At 38.5% G+C, this 16,901-nt stretch overlaps 1 protein-coding gene across 1 annotated transcript; it reads left to right on the forward strand.

The window, feature by feature from the left end:
• Positions 1–583: 583 nt before the first annotated feature.
• Positions 584–16,840, forward strand: LOC123773695 (uncharacterized). Its single transcript, XM_045767547.2, has 8 exons — positions 584–731; positions 2,037–2,683; positions 3,430–3,631; positions 7,370–7,514; positions 9,085–9,256; positions 10,011–10,110; positions 13,616–13,747; positions 16,470–16,840. Exons 2-8 carry the CDS (start codon positions 2,051–2,053, stop codon positions 16,838–16,840), a joined length of 1,755 nt encoding a protein of 584 aa, XP_045623503.2. The 5' UTR covers positions 584–731; positions 2,037–2,050.
• Positions 16,841–16,901: the final 61 nt, after the last annotated feature.

Below are 16,901 nucleotides of genomic sequence, written 5' to 3' on the forward strand. Positions count from 1 at the left end.
TATTTCTGACTTAAGTTTTGTGATGTGCTGCTCGAGATATGATGGGCCCCATACACCCGCTGCATATTTCAATTTTGGTCTTACGTACATCGTGAACAATTTCTTTAATAATTCGTCATCCACGTATTTAAAAGTAGTTTTATATATCTATTATATATACTGTATATCACATTCTTACAAGAATCTAAGAACTCCTGTATACTGTGTATAAATAAATACATATGTGTGTAAATCACGAAAAATAAACACGTGATTAAAAATGTGACAATGTCAGACCACGGAGGAAAATTGAAACAGGAATTTCCTTAAGTACTTTCGTATATTAATACATCTTCAGAAGGAGTGACTCCTTACTGAAGATGTATTAATATCCGAAAGTACTTAAGGAAATTCCTGTTTCAATTTTTCTCCGTGGTCTGACACTGTCATAAATACATATAAATATTATGTATAATATAAACATCAAATTACATTTTCATCATTGTGTTTAACAGTATTAGTTGCGTTTATCAAACAAAATATGTGTTGTGAATTAATTTACAAGTCATATTTATTCAATCTAAAGATGACTTGCCATCGAAAGGTGTTAGGCGGGAGCGGCCGGGCGGGTCAGTTGACGTCTGGCGGGCAGGGCGGCCGGTCACGTCCAGGGGTCCTCCCTCGCCTTTACTCCCTCCTGCCTCATACCCTCACACACACACACATATATATATCCCTGCATCATCATTCCTGTGAGTAATTTATTTTAAGAAGTTCATATCACTTAAGTTTTGTTTACAAGTTTTTTTTTTTGCCGATTTCCTACAACCAGTAAAACTTGAATGAATAGGCTTACCCGATCCCCTTTTTTTAATTGTCTTCGGGTAATAAATGCGTTAATTAAGTTACAATTAAGATTGTTGTAATATAGCTGCTGTCACTTATGTTTTCCTGCAGTGTCTAAGCAGCACATTAATGCCTCTATATGAGCTCCTTAAGAACCGCCTCCCCTGGTGAACCAACATCTAAATTAACTCTAATATATGTAATATATCAGGTGTTAGTTACGTGTGATCAATAATTTTGCCGTACAATATACGAGGACAATATCTACGTGATCCATGAACTAATTTGTGGATAAACGCTTAGAAATACTCCGAATTAAAATATATCCTATATCTTGTTAATTTTCAAAACAAATATTCTGAGTTATACCAACTATACAATTATACTATAACATTAATTCATGTTTCTTATCATTTTTTATTACTTATTCCGAATTTTATTCATTTGTTCACGAGTTTATTTAATTTGCGACTCAATTCACAAAGTCATATCTTGGCATATCTATCTCTTAGTGTCATTTTCTTAATAGCTTAAAAGATTTATTTAATGAACCAATGACGAAGCTCAGTCGACAGAATATACTATTAACTAATAATATACATTGATAGCTGAGCATTTACATTTAACTCTTCCGTAGGGAATGATGGGAAGGGTTACAGAAGTATTTAATGGGTTCAGGAACAGAACCTCGTAGTTCATTTAACTAAGCAAGTGACAGTCTTGCGAATCTAGTTACACAGTTGTTAATAGTACATATACATACATAAATACATTCATGTATACACATGTACACAAATACATATACTTATGAACAGGCTTTTTATATCACAAGTGATTTAATTAATGAGAGCATAATAAGTAAATAATAGCCATAAGTGTGAATAATAAATTATTCATTCGGGTATACAAGTCTATACAAGGCAGTTTACATTTAACTTAAATATTGCATTTAATGTCAATTATTAAATTGATCACGTGTATGCGCTGCTATAGGCTGAGTATTACCCAAGTTTGCATATTACTAAAGCAAGATTTTCCCGACTTGGTGTTTTCTAACAGTGTATTATGTGACCCTCTGTCCTGCGTGACAGTGAATACCAACATTATCCTCACTTTAATAAGGCTTTATCAAAATCCTCAGATTAGGCGAAATTGTAATTAATTTTGTCAATAAAGATGTTAATAATAATAATAATAAGTGTGTTGTGTAGCCTCAACAGTAGTGATGAGGGCGAACGCTGTGTACGTCCGTCGCCGTCAGGAGCGACAACCACTGAGCGTACTCTCATTCCTTCCATCTGACAGCGAGTCTGTCACCTGTAACGAAATGAGCAGTTGCCAAACAACCTTTCTAGAAAGCCGCTCCGACTGGGAGAATGACACACAGCAGCAGTCTGCATGCAAGGTGCCGCGGCTGGAGAAGAATGCTACCAAATCTGAGCAGACTAAAGAGGCAGCCACAGAAACTACCGCTCCAGCCCGTCCAACAATGGTCATTTTCCAGGAAGTTTTTAATATCATTAGGAATAAATTGACTACTCCAAAAACACAGCTGCCCACTTCATTATCACAACCAACTGCCCCTATGCCTATTCCTTTACGTAAAATGTTCCTATTTGGACAAGATGGAAAAAAACTTCCAGTGCATGATGATGCATCAGCTGATAAAGAGAACATTCCTCCAGTCGCTTCTAACATACCAACAGCAGTTTCCATGCTAGGAACGTTCCGACAAGAGGCCAGGTTGAAACAGAACAGACAGTTTCTTTCGTCACCACTAGAGTTGAGGTGCCTCACCCATACACATGGAGAAAACCAGCCATTTCCAGGGATTCTCAAGCCTCGCCACAAAACTCTGGTAAGTGCTCCTATCAATACCAATGTTTGTTATAGTCTTGTTGGCTCTTTATGTGAGAATTTTATTTAACGTTAGGGTTCACCGGTTGCAAGACTTACAATAACTTTGCCAGATATTCATCCTGTCAGTCCAATACAGGGCATCATGGTAAGAAAGTTTCTTAGCATAATGCCAAGACGACTGTACTGGACCCTCCACTCACCGTCCAAGAAAGACAGCCTAATTTTTTCATGAAGTCTGAAGGGATTAGGTTTTAAGAATTTTGTTTTTGTTTTTTTACCAACCCTACAGATATCATCCACTGTGATCTGATTAACATTGTGTGTGTGCCCTCTGTAATCATTTATTGCTACTGTTAACAGGGTGGGCATGGAGGTATTAATTACTTATACCGTGTCCGCATCATGACCAAATACTATATACTATTTTTTTCGCATACAAATGACTTAACTATGATATGATGTTTAAAATATGTTAGCGTTCTTCACAATATCGTGCATACTAACATATGTGGGCTATGTGCAAGGTACTGTATACAGCTACTGTACCTACAAAATTGACCTCTCCTCACACCTATATGTTACCTAGCTGCAACATAATAAAATTACATTACAGTACCGTTGCTTATTATTATTATTACTAGTAGTAGTAGTATGATAATTAGTATTATTACTAGTAGCAGTAGTAGTAGTAGTAGTATGATTATTATTATTATTATTATTGACAATCATAACAATATTCCAAAGAGCCAGAAAGATGATTCAGCGGAGTGTGTTAGGATTATCAGCCACAATCACAGTCATAAGAATGTGTTCAAGGAAGGAACGCCTATCACCAGCAGTAACGAGAAAAGGAAACCAATTTACCGACGCAGTCGTCGAGATGACAACACTCCCGGCAACGTATTAGTCTCACGGAAGCACCTGAACTGCTTTTTTCAACTTGTGGGTGAGTTATTGCTAATGGTTTAATACAGTTAGTGAGTTTACTGAATTCATTTCTGTATTAGTGTACAGTTACTTATACTGTAGGTGTGAAAATTAAATAGGAATATAAATTGGAGATCTTTAATTTTAGTGTCGCTACATTAGATTGACGAGTCCCTATTGGTTATAGATTATCTTAATATCTGCTGTTCTACACACTACGCTGAAGATATTTAATGACAACTTTTCACTTCCTTATTTTTGTATCCACCACCATAATAGGTTTATGCATCTATGATTCGAGTAAATTGACTACCAATAGCAACGATGGGGGTCACACATCCTCTTTCAGAGCAGGAGTGCTATATAAAATAGAGGGAATACAAAGAGCATTTACGGCATGCATAGCCCAGCCCGTCCTCTCGAGCGTCCACAGCGTCGCTAAAATATTATACTAAATTACCCGAACCCACGAAAAAAAAAACGGGACATCACCTATTGAAATTGAAATAAGTTTATTGAGGTAAAATACACACAAAGGGATGAGGTAGCTCAAGCTATTCTCACCCCGTTCAGTACAACGTGTTAATACATACATAGACACACATCACAAACAATAAACATATTACCAAACATTCTGAGAGATAAACATATACATTTCCTTGGACATCACCTAAGTTTTGCGAGCCACTTTGATTTTTTTTAACCCCATTCTCTGAAAATGAAAGGGCTTATACTAACTACTTGGTCGATAGTAGCCCAGCCACTTGGGCTGGACGGTAGAGCTACGGTCTCGTTTCATGCAGGTCAGTGTTCAATCCCCGGTCGTCCAAGTGGTTGGGCACCATTCCCTCCCTTCCCCCCGCCCCCCGTCCCATCTCAATCCTTATCCTGGCCCCTTCCAAGTGCTATATAGTCGTCCTGGCTTGGCGCTTTCCCCTGGTAATTCCTTCCTTGGTCGATAGTATCAGTATGTAGTGATGGACTACCACAAAGTTGGTTTTTGTATTAATGAATTTGGACAAACCGGAAACTTTTTTTTAACTGAGAAACAAATACAAGACCTAACCTAACCTCTCCTAGCAATAGTAGGTTAGGTTATCCAATCCAATAGTCGCCCCTCATCCAATAGTTAGTAGCAATAGTACGGGCACGTAGTCTCCGTAGTGCAGTAGTAAAGCACTTGCCAGGTGCTTGGCGAGCGCTTTGACCTGGGCTCCTATCCTGGCCGGGGAGGATTGACTGGGTGCCAATCCTTAACTGTACGCCTCTCTTCACCCAGCAGTGAATAGGTACCCGGGAGTAAGGTACCTGTAGTGGAGTTGCGTCCTTGGGAAGGTCAGTAGTTCCACCTTTGGGAAGGGGTGGGGACCTAGATACAAGCTCAACAAGCCACATTGTAGGGCAGAAAACAGGAGATGCTTTTTCGCCCACAGAGTTATAATATACACATAGAACCGCCTACCCGCCGAAGCCGTGAATCCGAAGACATTGCTGCAATTCAAAATACAGTTGGATAAGATCATCAGGAAAAATGGGGGGACTTTTAATAAGCCGCTGGCTTTGTGTCCCTCGACAGAAGGATTCTGCATCCGGGTTTCTATTCCCCCTTCTCCCCTCCTTCTCTGCCCCCTCTCTTCTTTCCCAATCTATCCTTCCCCCTCTTTAATTTCTCGTCCTCTCTACTTTTCTCCTCCAACATTCCCCTATTCCTGCTTCATCCTCTTTCCCAATCTCCCACCCTCTTAATTTTTCTCCCCCACCATCCCCTCTCCGTCTTACCTTGCTCCTCCCCTCTCTCCCACTTCTCATGTCTCTCCCCTCTTTCCCAACATCACCCCTCTCTTCCCCCCCCCCCTTCCCATTTCACCCGGGTATTTTTTTTTATCACATTTAGGTACATCTGCATTTGTGCAGCTACCCTAGATTATATGAAGGGGGAGTACATTGTGTCACAAAACTAGCTACGTGATGCTAAAATCCCCATCTCGCAGGATGGTTAGTCATACAGAGGCATGTGATCAGTAGTCTGCACTGGCAAATTCTGGGTGCATTATGAGGATATCATGAACACGAGAGTGAATAAGGTAACAGTGATACTAAAAGTCTCCATCTTGCAGGATGGTTAGTCATACAGAGCCATATGTTCAGTAGCCTGCACTAGCAAGTTTTGGGTGCAATATGAGGATATCCTCAAGAACACGAGAGTGAATAAAGTAATTATAAAACTCCAGGTACCTCATGCCAACGGGTCTGAATTGTCTCATAACTGGGCATTCGGTGATGTAGTGTGCAAGATCATGCCCCAATTCCTACTTGCAGAGTTTACACCTGGAGTGCTCAGGATTGGGTAGATTCGTCTGTAGCCACCTAGCTGCTATAGGTAACGGTAACCCAATCTGATCCTGGCAACAACTGTGTCCCACAGTCTGGTGGACTAATTTCGCTGCAATGTCTGTGTCATTATGATGGGTTATATTTATGTGTGATGGTATCCATACAAAGGAGATTCGAAACCCTTTACTTTGTGTGGCTATTAGAAATGTAGCAAGTAAAAACTCTACGGAAAACACAACCCATTATATTATTTCAGACTTCAAGAAAATCGCCGAGATGGGAATCTTAATAAGATGCCAATAGCTTAAAATGTAACACTTAAAGCAGACGGGAGACATCTCCCGTCACGCAGGGTGCAGTCTCACCTCCACAGATCTCCAGTATCAGCTCTTGATACTGGTAATGGCTCAAAAGGGCCGCCACTTACGGGCTAGTCATGCCCGTGCCACCTTTTAGGTGGCTTAATCTTTATCAATCAATCAATCACTTAAAGCATGCCCTTGACACTCACATACTCCCATGTTTCGTGCGTGAAAGTTGACTGAGGTCAGCCCCAAGTCTCGTACTTCGAGCAAGCATTCTATTTTATAGATATACAGTACAGTAGATACAATACTCTACATTATAGGTAGGACTCTTTGTTAATGATACCATAGTTTTCAACATTGGTTTTCACACGTTAATAGCAGAGTTGCTATTTATGGTTTTAGGTCACAACCCGTATATTCAACATACATATCTAGTGTATCTACTAGTAGCGAAATATGGATACATTGCAGAAATTTCAGAAACTATCATTTTCAGTACAATAATTTCACTTCATCTAGGCTCCCGTACATGCCAAACTGTTAAATATACTTGTAGCCAAGTCAACTCCAAGTCAGGAGTTATCATTGAAAAAACTGTTGAACATTCATTCCCTTAACAAATTTGTTCCATCAAATTGGTTCCTCGTGGGCTGTTCATACACCACATGTTCATCTACTTGGCCATAATTGTTTTTACCTTTCGAAATCTAATAATTTCCTCATTTCTGCTTTGTTAGCACCTATATTCCTATGAAATTGTATAGTTTTTACCAACCATCTTAGAGTTTTTTTTGTTTTTTTTTGCACAGACACGTATCCAAATATTTATTTGATTTGTTTAGTAAAGTATTCTCGTTAAATTTAGTTCAAATCCACTGACAGTTTCTAGTTTATTAACAGATTCATTCAACTATTCACTGATTTTAGCTTAAACTAAAATAAAATCAATACTCCTAATTTTTAATATGTCTACGTCTATAGACATCACCAAAACTAATACTCAAGCCCCTGCTACTGTGGGCAAGGTATAAGTGTTTTTTCATATACTCTATGTCTTTTGATGTAACAGCTAATTTGCATAACAAGTAATCAAGTTATTTTTTTTTAACTTTAAGAGGACCCAGTTGTGAGAAAGTTTTTAAAAACTGACATTTGCCGCCGCTATGCTGACAAGTACCTGTTGGCTATGGTGTTCACCTACTTTGTACGTGCTGATCTGAAGTCTCATCAGTATTCTAGGAAGAACTTCTTTGCTGCTTTGTAAGTAATGAATACAGCCAGGTTAATTCAATTTTATCTTTATGTTGATTTTGTAAGGTATGATATATGCTTAAACTGTGGTTCTTTGTGTATTCATATTCTGTATTTCACTTCAGAATGGCTCTTCGTAAAATTGAAGGTCAAGGGCTGCAATAAATTATTCAGATTTTTTTAGCCTAAAATTTAGAGGAGTTCCTTAAAATGTTATATGAAAATACGAAACTATTAGAATAAATATTAAAATGTTCGATTTTCTATGATTTTATGTATGTTTCTTACGAAAATCGTAAGATTGTTTAAGTTTACGGAATTATAATATACTGAATCTGTTCTCTTGCTTATAGATACATATACTGTCCTTAAATTGTAAGATGACATATGGATAAACACTTACAAAGATGCATTATGGGTAGTAAACATGTCAGGGCTGATCTTATCGAAACTTTTAAAAGAATTTTTTGTATCTACCTGATTTACCTGGAGGATATTGATCCAGATAACTGCTTCAAAAGGTCAGATGTAACACAAACATGGAACAACGGTTTCAAGCTCAAGCCACAATGTAGGACTGAAAACAGAAGGCGATTTGTCATCTTCTGGTTATAAACCCCTATCATCAAATTATCATGCAAGAAGAGCCACACATCTATGGATCATCCAATAAAACCAGCAGACTTCTAGATGTTACTACTGCTCGGCTTAGACTTTGTCAAGTATCTCTGGGAATTCTCATTATCTGCTGATGTAGACCTGACTAAATGTAAACTGTGTCAACAAAATTATTCGTACACTCCCGTCACTATGTGATGGAGTGCAAAAAGATATGTGAATTCAGAGATAATTCTATAACGAATGTTCCAGAGATGTGTAAATATTTCATTCAAAATGATCTGCTACCAGAAATCTTAGCCAAATATCCCCAGTTTGCTAACTGTAGGTAGTAACTAAGTGATTGTAACCTATCCATACCTGCCCATTGAATGGAGTTCGGTGTGGAGGATGAGCATATCAATTGTGACACTAGAGCCTGACAGCTGAGTAGACAGCGCTTGGGATTCGTAGTCCTAAGGTTCCGGGTTCGATCCCCGGTGGAGGCAGAAACAAATGGGCAGAGTTTCTTTCGCCCTGATGCCCCTGTGACCTAGCAGTAAATAGGTATCTGGGAGTTAGACAGCTGCTATAGGCTGCTTTCTGGGGGGGGGGGGTAACAAAAAGGAGGCCTGGTCAAGGACCGGGCCACGGGGACGCTAAGCCCCGAAATCATCTCAAGATAACCAATCTGTGATTTTAGTCTAATGCCAATTGTATTTTTATGCTGTGTACTGATTATTTTTATGTAGTTGTATCTGATTCTCTTCCTCCATTTTTTAATACTAACTATGCAGACTATTAATTCTACTACCATTTTGCCCCCTGTAAGCCTACATGCATATCATAGCATTCATAACTTGATTTTTTTATCAAACCCTTTCTTGTAATACAGTATTATCAAATTTCCTGTAAATACTGTACCAAACTGCAGGGTGTATGTACAGTGCTGTACTATACGTATGATGTACTTCCCTTACAGGTATCTTGCACATGATATGGAGGAAGATGAGGAAGAGTTAAAGTATGAAGTTTTACCCTGGACACTTGGTCATGCATGGCGAAAAACATACACATCTCTATTACGAATACGTGATGATATTTTCTGGGCTATTGGCTGTCGTGCCGTTGTTTCCAAGAGGTGCTGTGACCAGGTAATGCTTTTGTGCAGTTCTGAAAAAATCTTTAGCTGGTTAAAACTTTAAAAGAATCTTGAGATTTAGCAGGTTTAAATTTTGTTTTATACATTATAGTATTTATTAATTTTAATTTACCTCTTACCTATTACGTTATTTGTTTATTTGCAAACTAAATTTAAATGTAGACTACTATATAACAAAAACTTTGATATTGGAAGACAGTGTAATAGATTTCAGTGTAATAGATTACAGATGGCTGTTGCCTGAAATGATTTTGTAGGCAAGATATTCGAGTAGTCCAGAGAAATTGTAATAGATAAGGCAACCAGAAAGTAAGATTTGGAATATAATTCTTAAATTTAGGGTGAATTTCTAGTGTGTTTTGAAGTAACTGTTATTATATAATTTATTCCCTGGAAACAAACCGTAACTGTCCCTATTTTCCGCTTGTTACAACTTGTAATAAAGTTATTACATTTTGGCTTAACATGTTTATGACGCATTAGAACGTTGTTACAACTTGCTATACAGTGTTGGTCGTTATAACTTGTCAGGAGGTATTAAAACTTGTTCGAACGTTGTAGCAACGTCGTAGTTTCGTTGTGTGTTGGGCGGGTTGAGAGTTAAGAATGCACATGAATAATAGACTATTCCAATTAATCCACCTCATATTTTATGGGAAAAAAAGAGATAATGTACATAAAATAGCAATTAGAAATGGATTGTAATTAATGCTTGAACTTTACTTCTCTCAAAAACTTAATCAAAGGTGATGGGGATGCAGCCAGATCACTGGTTGTGGGAGCGTGAAAGGCCGGTGTACCACGGAGGTGCACACCGAGAGTATCTCAAGCACCCTGATGATAATGGTACGGTAAATGAAGATCATTTGTTTTAGTTTTAGTTTCTTCATTAACCCCTTTCCTGCAGCCACCCCTGATATCTCTCATCCCCAAAGAGAAGACAAAGTAGACAAAGTATTAATATTTTTGGATTACATTTGTCATTAGACTTAAAGTAAGGAAAACAATGTTTTTAGTCTAGTCCATTCAAAATCCAGGCAGAAATATCAGAGGAAAAATAATCATTTTGTCTCATTGATAGTAAACATGATCCAAGAAACATCAATACTTGGCCATGTATGTTCTCTTGACATGAAATATGCAAGACCAGACCCTAGGAATAATCAAACAAAACTTTGACCTCAAGGAAAAAAAGGTAGTTATTCAACTGTTCAAATCTGTGGTGTGCCCAGTACCCAAGCATGGAGACCTCACCTTCAGAAGGACATATCTGCTTTGGAGAAAAGTCCAGCACTGCGCAACAAAAGTCATCCCAGAATTCATTCGACTCTCATTCCAGGAACAGTCTAGGGCCACAGGGCTAACAACACTGAAAATCAGACATGACAGAGCTGATCTCATCAAAACTTTTAAAATACTAAACAAAATGGAAGATTTTGATCTAATGCACTTCTTTAAACAGCCAGATATAACACAGACAAATATCAACTGCTTCAAGCTCAACAAGCCACAATGTAGGACAGAAAACCAAGAGATGCTTTTTCACCTATAGGGTAATAAAACCATGGAACTTACCACCCACTGAAGCCTGCATATTAGGCATGAGCTTCCTGAAAAAGCTGAGTGAAGTATGACTTGAAGAGAGTTATAGTAGAGGAATCTTGGTAAAATTAAAGACAAGATGAAATGAGCACCAAAGACCACTTACTTTATAGTGACAAAGAATCTCTAATGGCTCGAATCAAAATTGCCACTACCTAACCTCCATACATAACTTAAAAACTCTGTAGATAGCCTGGAATGGTTCGAATAGAACTGAAAATTAATCCTCTGGAATAAAATAGAAAGAAAAATGAGTATGGAGGCAAACGAAGCATAAGTGGTTGCAGGAAGGCCAGAAGAGTGAGCTCACAGAGAACGCCAACTTTACAAAACTGCCAAGAGCATCTACAATAAGATAAACTCCCAGTTGCTATAGTCAACTCCTCGCATTCACTTCATACATATTACAATCGTAGAAGAAAGTTTTACAGACAGGCAGCATGTGGCTCCAGAGAAATATTAGATTAGAGTTGCAGTAGCAGCCAGGCAGCCAACAGAGCAATCAGCAGAGTCAGCAGAGCAATACTTGGTGGCACATTAAAAACTTGAGTATTTTATGCAAGTGAGGGACAAACAGTTGTAGATGAATTAAAAAGCAAACATCATAATTATCTTCAAAATCAATGCCTGTAGTGCAGTTATCTACAGGTTGATGCATAATAGAGGATCCCAAGTTCATTCACTATGCAGGTTATTTGGGCAAGTTTTTCACCTGGTACATCTATTCATTTAGCAGACAATAGGTACTGGAGGGTCAAATGTCAGTACCTGTAGTTGGCCTAGAACTTAGGGGGACCTCAATAAGCCTACATGCAGTAAGAATATCATTTGAGGTAACATGAACCAGTGTTCTGATGATTCCCAGACATTCACCTTAACCTACTTAGCCACTATAGGACAAAAACCAATGAACCCAGAACTCTACTGAATTCACTGGGCATATCTGGAGGCCCCAACTGGTACCAAAACCAAGGTTTTTACATTTGGCCTGCCCACCAGTCTAACCTGTGGGTAATGGTGTTTACAACTTTATGTCCTCCTTTAGAACACCAGAATCGCCAGAATGCTTGTTCAAGTCGCCTCATTGCCTGAAATTATTTTCTCATTGATGTATCACACCAGTGTGATTTGTGTGTGTTCATACATACAGTCTTCTTATCTCTGACAACAGAAATCTATGTAAGGTGTTTATATTGCATGTTATATTATTTAAGACATTAATTTATCATAGTTAAGCAGAAATTGGGCTAAATAGGATAATCCTATAAGTGGTGGCTAGGCAAGGTGTAATCTTTATGCTCTTGTTTGGTGCCGTTACCAGTTGGTGGCACTGTCACGACCCTTGAGACTAAATAATATTCTTCTCCCCACAGTGTAAAGAACCAATAAAAATCTGCCATGCCAATAGGTGTCTAGGGGTATAATTAATCACTGTATAAAAACGGGAGAACAATATATTTTCCTAAGGGTGACAACTTAACAACAATTAAATAAATAGTAGCCAGAAATATTTATCAGCATGTAATACTATAGAATGCAAGTAATTATTTGAGACCTGAGCACTATCACCAGAATATGGAGTAAGCCATAAATACACTAAAATCGTCTATCCAGATAAATTAATATTTATATGGGCTTAAAATAACAAAAACCAAGAACTTAGCTTAAACACAACTGCACTCGACCGCAGCCGCCACTCTTCTTGAGGTTATCTTGAGATGATTTCGGGGCTTTAGTGTCCCCGCGGCCCGGTCCTCGGCCAGGCCTCCACCCCCAGGAAGCAGCCCTTGACAGCTGACTAACACCCAGGTACCTATTTACTACTAGGTAACAAGGGCATTCAGGGTGAAAGAAACTTTGCCCATTTGTTTCTGCCTCGTGCAGGAATCGAACCCGCGCCACAGAATTACGAGTACTGCGCGCTATCCACCAGGCTACGAGGTACCCACACTCCACACCTCCACACACGAGGTACTCTACTGCCCAGGACGTGGTCCGCAGGCCCAACGTCGACTAACCGTCTACCCAAACACCAATTAACGTTCGCATGAACATTGTGAACATTCTATTTACAAAGGTCAGCCCTAAACTCCAACATTATTAACTAAGAGTTGTAATTACTGGTCTCACATTCCTTGAAATATTACGGCTACCACATATGGGAATAAATAAATATAAAACTATAGGCAATTGATTTGCCAACAATCGCCCTGGCCATTCCCAATTATTGTCAACCGCCCACACGGCTAATTTCACGTGACATCCACCACCAAAACAAACCTTACACACACTACCCAGCTATCTATGTTATATATATATAATGTATATATATCTATATACACAAATCTTATACAACTGACAGCAATATTTACGTAGAGAAAACAATAACATAATACGAGGTTCGGGAGAATTAGCAGAATCGTAATAAGATTCGTGACAGGCACACACTGGCATGATGTATTTTTAAGAGGTTTGGGAATGCTTTACCGAATGTTGCAATAATGTTCAGAATTGAAAATGTTTAAGAATGACAATGGTTTAGAGTCACAGTGAAAGAGTAGGCCTATTTTGTGTGATTTTGACTAAAGTCTTTTGTCGCAGTCAAAAAGTTAACAAGTTTGAAGATGAGAGAAAAGTGCTAATTGATTGCAGGAAAATCATAAGAAATATATTTTGCTTATGTGTTGAGTACAGTGTAAATACACAAGACTGTGATGATAAATTAATATATGTACAGTACTCTTTATAGGTCATCCTCGTGGTCCGGACAAATCACCTCTACAGTGTCGCAAGTGTCTGGAACGTGAATGCAGAAATTCTGAAAGTTCATATCTCCTCTATTTGTCTGAGTCTGAAACAAGTACAGACTCACTGTGTGTAGGTAAGCAAATCTTATGTTTTTTGTGAACCGTCATGCAGAAGAATGTTTAGCACCATCTTATCTTGAGGTTATCTTGATGATTTCGGGGCTTTAGTGTCCCCGCGGCCCGGTCCTCGACCAGGCCTCTACCCCAGGAAGCAGCCCGTGACAGCTGCCTAACACCCAGGTACCTATTTTACTGCTAGGTAACAGGGGCATAGGGTGAAAGAAACTCTGCTCATTGTTTCTCGCCGGCGCCTGGGATCGAACCCAGGACCACAGGATCACAAGTCCAGCGTGCTGTCCGCTCGGCCGACCGGCTCCCTAACATTTGAATCCCTTGCATGGATTAACTTGTGTAAGAGATTCCCAATATGTGCAACTAAGTTTAAACCGAAGAGCACCCAAAGAAAATTGTTGAAAACATCTTGACAAGCTAATCAAATTTAAATATTACTGTATTTTTCAATAGTGGAAAAGGAGTAGAAGCACAAGTCACATCTGTGTACATCACTAGTTATAAGATTGTCTCCGTAATATATTTAGGGAAGTATATCTCTGTAATATATTTAGGGTAGTATAACATACATGGGTGTGGCTTATTTGTATTGTTTATCGGATAATTAACTTGTCTCAAATTGTTCTAACATGTTGAAATTGAAATTGAAATAAGTCTATTGAGGTATAATACACACAAAGGGATGAGGTAGCTCAAGCTATTCTCACCCCGTTCAGTACATCATGTTAATACATACATAGACACACATCACAAACAATAAACATATTACCCAACATTCTGAGAGATAAACATCTACATTTCCTCCTTTACACAAGTAACTAACATGTTAGGTAAGCCTAATAAACAAATGGTGAGATAAAATTATTACAGGGTCTTATAGTACAGTTGGCTTTATTCTCAACTCACAGTCGAGTATTCTGGGCTTGATTCCCAGGTGGGACAGAAATGGTTGAGCATATTTCCTTTCACCTAATGTTGCTGTTCATCTATGGTAAATGTGGTAAAATCTAGTAGTAAATAGGTACACTACTTGGGAGTTAGGTAGCTGTTATGGAGTTGCATTCTGGGGAAGGTTAAGATTAGGTGGACAGCAATACAAACCTAAAGTATATATACAAACAAGCTTCTTGTCCCCGAGAAACTAATTATTAATTATTATTGATATTGCATATCTGAACACACAAGTCATGGAAATGACTAACTGGTCTACCACCTCATGTCTTTCAACAGCAGTTTATGTACACTTGTGGTTAGTTGCATATCAGTACTGTGTTGTACTGTATATATGTATATTTCTACCTAGTACAGGATCTCACAATGACCCAGAATATTGTTATTTATATTTTATTATTCTCTTATTTTTCCCATGCAGTATATGCCTTTACTCTTGGTCTTGTCTTAATTTATTGACATTGTATATGCTTGTCATGGAAATCCTCATCCAATCTAAAATTTTAGGTTCTCAGTGCAAGAGGTCGTTGTTTCTATATGCAGTAAGGTAGAACAAAATTCCTCATTTCACTTCTGCCTTGCACAAACCATGACTTGGCTAGAACTCTATTTTTGATTGGATATTATAACTCTTGCTCACATTTCTCTCCTTTTCTCCTGCCATTATATTAATAAGAATCATTAGCAAAAGAATAATCAGCAGGGACCATGTGGGAGGGGAAGTTGAAGGCAAGATCTGAGTGGGCATGTTGTGTTGAAGTGGTTATGGGTATGGTGGACTGGGTGTTGGTATGGGCACATGAAGTCTGGGTGTTGGTATGGGCACATGAAGTCTGGGTGTTGGTATGGGCACATGAAGTCTGGGTATGGGCATATGGTGGGGGGGGGGTGCTGTTAGTGGTTGTGTGAATGGGGTTGAGAGTACAAGTGAATGTATGCCAGGTAGAGAGAAGGGTGTGGTTGGCATATAATCAATATAATGTGTTACAGGTTGTTGGTACAGGGAAATCTTGGAGAGAAGGCAGCAGGAGTGGGGAGTAGCAGGGTGGGGGAAGGGAGGAGCGGAGTGGTAAGGTAAGGATGTTGTGTGGTGGTGTGAGAGTAAGGGTGCTGTGTGGATTTGGTGGGGATTAAGGGTTGGCAGCCTTATAATGTGATAAAACTCTTTGGACTCTCTTTGGACTAAAAAAAAATCTGAACCAAAAAAACAAATAGAAAACAATAGTTATCACTGGGTAGACTGCCAGAAAACTAAAATATGCCAAATTTTATCATATTTTATATGATGAGGGTTTTGAAATATATTACCAAAACAAAAATTAAGTCACTATGTTGCCAACTTTCAATAGCTGCTATGCACTTTTTATCCAAACTAATGTATTTTAATTTCTAGTCATTCTTAAGCCGTTCTTGAGATACTGAAGGAAAATTTAACATTTTCCTTCAGTATCAGTTCAGTTCAACTGAAAATTGAATTGTTTTGGATAATCATACTCATAGTATCCTACTAGGAATAGATTATTTCACTCTCTCCTTGGTTTGCATTGCAAGCTTTGTCAAGTTGACCAAACTGAGCATTTTGACGTGCTAATGCTAGTCCACGGCTCATGTCAAGTCAGGGGAGGGTAAGTATGATGTACAGTTTCACTCTCCTTTCATTATACAGTAGTGGTTGTTCAGTTAGTAGTTAGTGTGAAGGAATGCAGGGATTAAGCTTATAATGTTGGCACTGGTTTAGGCAAATAAAAGTTGTTTCTTTTCCTAATTAAACAGATGGAGGTAAAACAGTGGTGCACAAGGAGAGAGATTCTGGCTTTGAGACATTTCTGTGTCCACCATCTGATACCAGCATTAACTCTCCTCCTCCAGTATCTATGAACTGTGACAAAATGGACACAAGAATAGATATATTAAATGATACTAAGCATCACAATGGAAATATGAAATTAACTCATTTCAGTTACACTGAAGGAAGCATTACACAAACTCACACAAGCTCTGAATCTTCACCTTATGATGTCTTGGAAAATGACTATCTGGAATTACCAGGAAAAAAACCAATTGAGATACTGGAAGAAGTTGCATCCTCTCAAGCTGACACCATATTTACTTCACAAATACAATTACCATCCCCTTTATTATAAGACTTTTTCATGACCTCTATTAAGAATTGAAGATGTCTGCATTATAGTGAATTGGGAATTG

This window comes from Procambarus clarkii, chromosome 72 (genome assembly GCF_040958095.1).
Source record: "Procambarus clarkii isolate CNS0578487 chromosome 72, FALCON_Pclarkii_2.0, whole genome shotgun sequence".
NCBI classification, from domain to species: Eukaryota; Metazoa; Arthropoda; class Malacostraca; order Decapoda; family Cambaridae; genus Procambarus; species Procambarus clarkii.

What these genes read in the sequence shown, in the direction of transcription:
- LOC123773695 (XM_045767547.2), top strand. Translation starts at nt 2,051, where the DNA reads ATGAGGGCGAACGCTGTGTACGTCCGTCGCCGTCAGGAGCGACAACCA. An exon ending in AAGAACTTCTTTGCTGCTTT is followed by an intron (nt 7,515 to 9,084) that starts GTAAGTAATGAA and finishes CTTCCCTTACAG; the next exon opens with GTATCTTGCACATGATATGG. An exon ending in CCAAGAGGTGCTGTGACCAG is followed by an intron (nt 9,257 to 10,010) that starts GTAATGCTTTTG and finishes ACTTAATCAAAG; the next exon opens with GTGATGGGGATGCAGCCAGA.